General features: G+C 49.1%; 2 protein-coding genes and 1 long non-coding RNA gene across 3 annotated transcripts; 2 read left to right on the top strand and 1 right to left on the bottom strand.

Annotated features, from left to right (window-relative positions):
* Positions 1–66: 66 nt before the first annotated feature.
* On the bottom strand, positions 67–1,240 carry LOC124705745 (homoserine kinase-like). Its single transcript, XM_047237450.1, has one exon. The coding sequence runs from the start codon at positions 1,238–1,240 to the stop codon at positions 104–106; it is 1,137 nt and encodes a 378-aa protein (XP_047093406.1). The 3' UTR covers positions 67–103.
* Positions 1,241–1,314: 74 nt separating this feature from the next.
* On the top strand, positions 1,315–2,615 carry LOC124705769 (probable phospholipase A2 homolog 1). The gene is made up of 3 exons (XM_047237466.1): positions 1,315–1,517; positions 1,591–1,710; positions 2,202–2,615. Exons 1-3 carry the CDS (start codon positions 1,361–1,363, stop codon positions 2,378–2,380), a joined length of 456 nt encoding a protein of 151 aa, XP_047093422.1. The 5' UTR covers positions 1,315–1,360; the 3' UTR covers positions 2,381–2,615.
* A 1,152-nt stretch (positions 2,616–3,767) lies between these two features.
* On the top strand, positions 3,768–7,620 carry LOC124705770. Its single transcript, XR_007004155.1, has 3 exons — positions 3,768–5,465; positions 5,559–6,242; positions 6,347–7,620. It is a non-coding gene; the product is annotated as an uncharacterized LOC124705770 (long non-coding RNA).
* The last annotated feature ends 962 nt before the right edge of the window (positions 7,621–8,582 follow it).

Raw genomic sequence — 8,582 nt, 5'->3', positions numbered from 1 at the left:
CCAGCAGTTTGCTACTACCTCCAGTATACAAGCAAGGTAAGGCCTAGTACTAGGCTGAATCAATGTGAGTGATACACATTTCAGAGACTGAGAGGTTACCTTTCTACTCCAATCTAGAAGTGGCGATAACCCTCGCACCGGCTCTATCTAGCTGGGCGACGGTGGCTGTTGCTTTGAGCTTTCCTGCCAACCAGAAGGCGTCAATCATCCTCCTCGCAATCTGCTCCCCCTTCTCGTCCCCCTGGATGACAGCCACAGCGGTCGGGCCGGCTCCGCTGATGGTGCATCCCAACGCCCCGGCCTCCAGAGCAGCGGCCTTGACCGCGGCCATGCCGGGTATGAGTGGCGCCCTGGTGGGCTCAACAATGCCGTCTGACGACATGGCGGAGCCAATGCCGGCAGTGTCGCCCAGCAGCACGGCGGCGACGAGCGCGGCGGCCTGGCTGGCGTTGCGGACGTGCTGGCCGATGTCGACGTGCTTGGGCAGCGCGGCGCGCATCTTGGAAGTGGGCGCCTCGAAGTCCGGCGTGACGAGGACGAAGCAGAGTCGGAGGGACGGCGGGCAGGGAAGCTGGACGAGCTTGAACGGGTCGTAGCTTTGGACGAGCACGAAGCCGCCGAGGATGGCCGGGGCGATGTTGTCGGCGTGGAAGCCGCTGACGGCCTTCTCGGACTCGAGCCCGGCGAGGACGAGTTCGTGGGGGGAGAGCAGGGACCCGAAGAGCGCGTCGACGGCCTTGACGGCGGCGGCGGCGGACGCGGCGGAGGAGCCGAGGCCGGAGCCGAGGGGCAGGCCCTTGGCGAGCTCGAGGGAGACGGCGTGGGAGCGAACGCCGAGGGCACGGAGCGTGGCAACGGCGGCAATGCCCGCGCAGTTGCGGAGCGGGTCGCGAGAGAGGCGGGCGGCGAGGTCCGGGCGGGCTGGGGAGGTGACGGCGGAAATGGCGACGGTGCCGGGCGGCAGAGCTGGGTCGAGGGTGGCAGTGATAGTGTCACCGAGGGAGAGGGACGCGTCGGCGACAGCGCAGCCGAGGAAGTCGAAGCCCGGGCCGAGGTTGGCCACCGTGGCCGGCGCGAACGCCGTGACGGACCGGAAGGCCGGGGACGGGTCGGACGAGAGCGCAGCGGGGGCGAGTTTGAGCTTCCTAGAGACGCGGAGGGTCGTGAGGGTGGACTTTCGGGCGGTGGAGGGGAAGGAGGAGGGCGCGGTAGCCGGAGATGTCGCCGCCGCCGTCGCCATTGGGGCTAGTTGAGTTGGGGTTTCTGGGTTTGGGAAAAAGATTGGCCTTTGCGAGTGCGCACGGGAACGGGGCGGGCTTGGAAAGGCCGTAACATACGTACCGAGGCCCAGCACAGGCAAATGCCACTACGACAATCTCCACCACCAATCACGATGGCGATGCTGACGACGCCTGTCGCCGCCGTCGTCCTCGTCCTCCTCCTGCTCGGCTCGGCCGCCGCGTCTGCTCCGCCTCCGCCGCCGTGCAGCCGCTCGTGCGCGAGCCTCAACTGCGACTGTGCGTCCCCTCGATCTTCGTATGCAATTGATCTTGCAATCTCTGATCTGACGATCCAGGTATGTTGATGCAGCGGTGGGGATCCGGTACGGGAAGTTCTGCGGCGTGGGATGGAGCGGGTGCGAGGGGGAGGAGCCCTGCGACGACCTCGACGCCTGCTGCCGCGACCACGACTACTGCGTTGAAAAGAAAGGTAGTATTACTAAGTTCAGTCTGGATCGGTGATTCCAAGCTGGGAATGCAACCAACCACGAATGATCCATACACAACAATTTTCTCATTTTTGTAGACACTACAAATATATCATAAGAGCCGAGGTTTTTGGTTGATTTGTTGATCTGATTGTTGCCCAGTAGTAAATTGTATGAGGTTAATTTACTAGTTACTAGATAAATCCATGTTCAGTAGTATGGACCAGAATGCCTCGGGACAAGTCATATTGTTGGTCACTCCTTTCATGTCACTGTTATACGTTTGAACAAACGATTTATGACCTCCTAAAGATCAGTCAGTGCCATTCCCACATTCTTATGGTTTTATTTCTTCATGTATCTTCATCAATTTTATTGAAACATAATAAAGATGATGTTTTCGCTGCAAAGGAGAGTAACACACAGGTTAAGTTGTTAAGACTTGGTGCTCTGAATCCATCTCATGGTTCCTTTTTTTGCGTAAATTCATCAGGTCTGATGAGTATCAAATGCCATGAGAAGTTCAAAAACTGCATGAGGAAAGTGAAGAAGGCAGGCAAGACTGGGTTCTCCATCAAATGCCCATATGAACTGGCTATGGCGACGATGACTCAGGGAATGGACATGGCGATCATGCTCAGCCAGTTGGGCAGCCAGAAGCTGGAACTGTAGCCTGGGTTTTTCTTACAGGATAGCCCCTAATACATTGCTTGGTTGAAGACACTGTAGCTTCATTATTCTTTGCAAAATTGCATTGTTTTGGATAGCCACAAAGATAGTTGTAGGTTGCTGTGCTACTTGCAGCACACAGTATTGTAGGATCTCCTGCCCAGCATTTCTGTAAACATAGTTTCCATGTAACAGAATCAAAATCACATCAATCTCCAATTTTGAGTATATTCCTACACATCGCTGATAATTCGTCGATTAATTATTGCCTAGTACTTGGATGGTGGAGCACCTGTTAGGCCTCTTCCAGCTCGGAATGATAGTGTGAAGAACATCCTCTTGTACTGCTGACGCTAGGCCTGCGATGGGCGAGCTCAAATGCTTCTTATGTTGGCGTTGGGCGTGTTGCGTCTTGTCATTGTAATTATGTGAACATAACATTAATAATCTGCCAGTAGCTATCACGTGTGGTGTACTATGCTGGTCTATGTTTGTTTAAGTACCATCTACGTTGAATCTTGAAACATGAGCATTCAAATGATGGCTTGCGTGACTTTCTTCTCTTTGTTGCTTTATTAATTACTTGCCCCTATCCTGCCAACATCGATGACAAATGTGCATTGAAGAGGTGTAAAGTGTAAGTTTGCAAATAATTTTTTGCAGTTATTTCTGACACTTTTTGCTAGTTCTGCTCTGCAGCTGTTGTTTTCACTTGCTTTATGCTAGTATCTTATTAGTCTTTTCCTTGCTGTTATAAGATGCATAACGAGTCAAACTGCTGTTTGGTCTCACATTTCTTTTTACACGGAAGATTCTCACAGAAGATTCTTTACTCTTGTATCACTCTCACAACCATCATGGACAATTCCAGTTCAATTAGAACTCCAATAAGCACAGTTCTGGTTGATGATGTTTGGTCTTCACCTTCAAGCTGCATCCTTACAGAAGTTGGAGGTTGGGAGTACCGGTCCGAGTAAGTTGCTTGCAATCCTGCACAAATACAGTATCCATGGATTAATCAATAAATGCTAGTGTGACTTGATCCTTCTCTTTGCTGTTTTTCAGCCTGATGCTGTGATGCTTGCTGAGAACCCTCACCTTTGAATCCTTGTCTGCGGCCTTCTGCAGTGTCGGAACATAAATCGGGTCAGTTCAGTTGCTTCCACGCCCTCTCTTCAGTAATTTTCGTAAGAATGGGCCATGCCTTTCTTTTGGCCTTGGCACAATACTAGCAGCTGCCATGCTTTCCACTGGTTGTGTGGGTTGTTCGCCCAGTTTCATGACAGTCTTTACCTGAAAAACAGTAGTAATAACAAATGAAATTGGTGAAAACTGGTTTGGATTCTGTTTTGTTGGTCTTGCACTGGTTCTCAACTCACCAGCTGCCTGAACTGAAGGTTGTAGAACATCTGTAGGTACCGCTGTTTGGCCTGTCTCTCCTCCTTGTTGAGAGTCCTCCAGAAGCCGTACATTGATCCCATGTTCAGAACTTTAGTTGCATAAATCTGCCATGTGTAACTACAATCATAGAGAAGGCATAGTTCAATTAATCTGTGAACAAAAAACATATTGTGTCCATAAGTGCATTTGATTGTATGAATATAGGTTCTAGAGAGAGCCGTGTGTAATTGTACCACTCATAGATGCGCTGGAGTCCAGCAGTGGACATTTTGTTCCAGTAGATGGGATCCTCCTTGCATTTCTGAAAGAAGCCTGCAATCTTGTCACTCGCCTCCTGTCCGTTGAGTGGATTGATATGGAAGCCTGATACCTCGTCGACAATGATTTCTGCAGGTCCTCCTTGATTTGTTGCGAAGGTTGGTAGCCCACAGTTCATTGCCTCGATGACGGTTAGTCCAAATGCCTCGTACAGTGCAGGCTGAAAGACGCACAGTTCAGTCACATAGCCAGTGATTGAATTTCATACTTGATGTATCAGGAACACAAGCGTATATAACTCTTAAGCTGCCAGTGTACCTGAACGAAGGCCCCCCTGGTATCTGCAATGCAACGGTAGAGCTCCCCGTTGCGCACACGTTCAGTCTGTGCTTTTATCCAACGGATCTGTCCCTTGAGCTGGTACTTGCTTATCAAGCTGTGCATCTTGTTTATCTCCTCGATCTCTTCCCTGTCCTTTGACTGTGAAGGTTCCAGGAGCCCCCCAACAATGACCAGGTTGACAAGATCCCTGAGTTTCTTGTTCTGACCATACCATTCGACCAGCCCGGTGATGTTCTTCACCTTATCGAGCCTTGCCATCGAGAAGATGGTTGGCTTGCTCCTGTCCTCTAGGTACCCTCTGATTTGATCATATCAGAGTTCACAGTTTTTAGCAATTAATACCATCAATTAAGAATTAAAATCTTTTGCAAGGAATATATACTTACATGTGCTCATCATTGTCCTCCTTGCTGTAGAGTAGCTCCTCTATTTGGGGGTGCAAATCTGTCAGCCGCTTCTCCTTTTCTGTGAAGGGGAAGTAAACAGATTGATCGGCACCAGGGGCAGCAATGTTGAACTTGGGATCAAAGACGTTGATGCCTGTGGCGTAGCGACATAGTCCTGGCATCGTGAACGCGTAGTGACTCTCGTACTGGCCAGGCTTCTCTTTGCTGAATTTTATCAGTGAATTGTTGGATCAGCAGTATGCGATGTGACACGTTGGGCAAGATGATTTTAGTTTACAGACTGACTGACCTTCCAGCTATTTCTTGGTAGGTGCTAGCAATGATGAAGTCGCTAGTGTTCATGGCGATCATGTCAGCAGTGAATTGGCAGGAGAAATGATATTTCTGGTCCATTTCTCTCCACTTGACATCTGAATCCTCGTACTTTGTCTTCTCAAGAGCATGCGCAATTGTTCCCTGTTGATTGATAAGATGATTTGTTGTAGTGTCAAGTTTGGTTGGGAGCAGAATAACATCTTACAGTGCTCTGTTTTGATGGTTCATTTTCACCTGGGTGACTCCTAGTTTGCTTGACAAGAGGGATGCTACTAAATTGCCGTCAGTATAATTGCCGATAACCAAGTCTGGTTTTCCCTCCAGTATGTCAAGAATCTTGACCGAAGAATCCTGAAATCACCGTGGTAAGAGTTTGTTCTCGGTGTTGCATCCAGTTCATGATGTGTTATCAATACCAAGAAAATTCCTAGCTGACATACCTGGGCATATCTCTCCAGGTAAGGATAAATGTCAAACCGGGAAACCCATTGGCGAAGATCTTTCCCATCATCAGTCTTGAATGGTACGCGGAGGATGCTTGAGTGCTTTGTGTGTTCTACCGGTTCAAGCTCGACGTTGCACTTGGTGCCCTTTGCTTCTGGTATAAGTCTTGTTAACTGCAACATGATCGTCAGATGCTCCATTCCAGGATCGTCAGTTTAGTAGGCCATGCTAGTTTAATGAAGACGGTCGAAGTTTACCACGAGAATCTTCGGAGTAATATTCAGGCCCTGCTGCTTGATTCTTTGCAACAATTCCTCTTCTAGAGCTCTAACTTGGTCCAGGATGTAAACTACCTGTCGAGAAAATTACGACCCGTTGGCTTCTTTCTCAAGCATGAATAATTGTGGATTCGGGATTCTGTATCTGCCAGTGTAAGCTAATGATCGCTGTACCTGACCGCCAGTATCCGGCAACCCAAGGACCTTCTCCTGACCAAAGTAACCATGGATGGAGAAGATCACAATGTTGAAAACCGACGGCACCCTGCTGAAGAACTTCTCCATGTTGACAGGATCTGGTGCCTGGAGCACTTCAGATATGCAGTTGAGTGTCTCTCTGCACGTTTTGGCGGTGTCACCCCATCCTTTCTCCAATCCCCACTCCTGAAACCTGCAATGGCCAGCGAACATATCGATCAGGTATATAAATGCTTTGTTGGTTTCGATCTTTGTCTATCTCTGCTTACAAGATGGTCTATTATTTACTTTGTTTCAAACTTCTGGTACGGTGTGTTCCTCGGCAGGCCGGCGAGGAAGACCTCTGCGAGAAGCAACGCTGTCTGAAGCTTGTCAGCGGTATCTAGGGTTTCACTGATCATCAGTTTCTGCATGACAGGGAGGAAAGATGAAGCTCATTTTAGCTAGCAAATCTACCATCAAGCTTAGCGAATGGATGGTCAGTTTGATATGCTTACCTCACCACGGTAGTTCAGCGCGAGTAGGTAGTCCAGCAACGGCTTCATGTTCTCCGTCTTGCCGCTCAGTTTCGAAGACATGAACCGGGAGACAAACTGCGTCCCGTTCCCGATGGACGATGGCAGCGTGAGATGCGGTGTCGAGAGGTCCAGCGCGCCGAAATCGACTTCGAGCGAGTTGTCATCACGTGCCCTGGAGAAAACAGCAGGTGGGTCTGGGTTAAATTTTGTTCAGGCTACGTGCAGTGGCAGGTTTGTGTGTGTAATGCAGTACCATTTGTCATCAAAGAGGGTCTCCTTGCACTTGAGGTAATCCGCTGGGGTGACCTGCTCCACCGAAAGGTCTCCGGAGTGCACCTTGATGTACTCCCAGACACCGGGATTTGTCCTGACGGCGAAGGCAACGAAAGGCGGGAGCACAACAGCATCCTGCGTGGAGCAGATCACGTAGCCGAGGAAGCCCTCAGCGAGCTTGGCCTTCTCGAGCTTGTCATTGTCCGCCGACCTCTCGAGCTCCTCCACCAGCTGCCGGTTCTTCATCAGCCTCCTGCCCTTGGAGACGTACCTGCAGACAGATCGCCGAGAAGCATTTGATCGATCACCATGAGTGCTTATGTAGACTTCAGAGAAAGAAATGAAGAGGAAGGGGTAGGAGGGTGGGAATGATTATTTGTGGTACCTTTGGAAGCACCTCTTCATCTGGTAGCGGCTCTGTCGCAGCGCCTCCGGCATCATGTCGGCAACGCTGTCGGACCTCCTTAGGACGCCGCCGGGCATGGAGGAGGCCATGGCTGAGTTGCGAGTGGATGCCTGGATGGTGTAGCTTGATGGTGGTGTTGAGCAATGATCCTCAAGGTAGCAATTTATAGGCTGGGTAGAGAAGGAAAGGGCACGAAGATGGAGATGGAAGCAAGTTAATTATGCTCTCTGTGCGCGTGTCTCTGTCAATGTCTCTTTCCTAACAAGAGGAAGATGGAAGGAGAGGAGAGGAAGCAAAGGAAGGAAGAATTATGGGAGGCAAGCAAGGCATTTTTGTTTCCCTTATATTAATTAATTTACACCACCTTCTGCATCATCATCATAATCCCCATGTATTATTATTCCCCGTAAGATTCACTCATCAGTGTCGTATTTCTGTCATCTGTTAATTGCAAAAGGGAACTGTCGCATGTCGGGAAATGCTCAGATATTTCAGTGAAAATTAAAGCTTTTTGTTTGTTTATTGAGAAAAGTGGTATACAGAAGAATGTGAAATTTGACTGTTTGCTTTGCCGTGGTCGCATAGATAACTAAGCTAACACGTAGCCTAGACTTTTGGGTTTATACCTTTACAGGCAGCCACCCTGTTATGAACTCGTGCACCTGCAACTACTAGTCCACCATTTGAATTGAAAAGTTGCTCCGAATTTTTAGAATCCTCAAATTGCTTACATGTCATTTTAAATGTAGATATTGGTTTGGCTAGAATCCTCAAATTGCTTACATGTCAAGGCTCCTACTAGCGGAGGATCGAGGCCTCCTCTCTCTGATCTCAAGAGGTTTGGCCTCAGACACCGGGTTTCTCTGTACGACGACATGGTGGGGCCAGAGATCCGGGAGCTTGAGGTTGTGGTCGCCATCCTCGACTGCTTCGACGGAAGAAATACTTTTTATATGAGGTGCTTTAAGAAGCAGAAAATAGTCCGAGGAAAAATATTTATGTGACCTGTGATTTTCAACATCTGCAATCTGCATTTCCTAGTGCACGTTCATGAATGAGACCGAAGTCTCTCGCTTGACGTCAAGTAGTAATTTCTGTATATAGTATAGTACACGCCTTTTTTTTAGATCAACAGGATCACCCCCAGCTCCATTTTCATTGAAAAGAAGCCAAGTTCTTACAGGAGTAAAAACCAAAAACCAAACGAAAAGGAACAGGTTTGCTGGGGAGATTGGCTGCCATCCCAACCAACTCCGAAATACCAGCAAAACCTGGAGCAATTTTAAGAAGTGATCACACACTAGGCAGACGCCACCTAAATCCATTACAAACCAACAGGTAAGGTAAGACCACACACTAGCACAA

The sequence above is a fragment of the Lolium rigidum genome, chromosome 4 (genome assembly GCF_022539505.1).
Source record: "Lolium rigidum isolate FL_2022 chromosome 4, APGP_CSIRO_Lrig_0.1, whole genome shotgun sequence".
Taxonomy (NCBI): Eukaryota; Viridiplantae; Streptophyta; class Magnoliopsida; order Poales; family Poaceae; genus Lolium; species Lolium rigidum.
Note: the sequence above shows the minus strand (reverse complement) of the source record. Positions and strands in the feature narration are given on the sequence as shown.

Coding starts and splice junctions, on each gene's coding strand:
- LOC124705745 (XM_047237450.1), bottom strand. CDS start 1,240: ATGGCGACGGCGGCGGCGACATCTCCGGCTACCGCGCCCTCCTCCTTC.
- LOC124705769 (XM_047237466.1), top strand. CDS start 1,361: ATGCCACTACGACAATCTCCACCACCAATCACGATGGCGATGCTGACG. Junction 1,518..1,590: donor CGCGAGCCTCAACTGCGACT/GTGCGTCCCCTC, acceptor ATGTTGATGCAG/CGGTGGGGATCCGGTACGGG. Junction 1,711..2,201: donor CTACTGCGTTGAAAAGAAAG/GTAGTATTACTA, acceptor TAAATTCATCAG/GTCTGATGAGTATCAAATGC.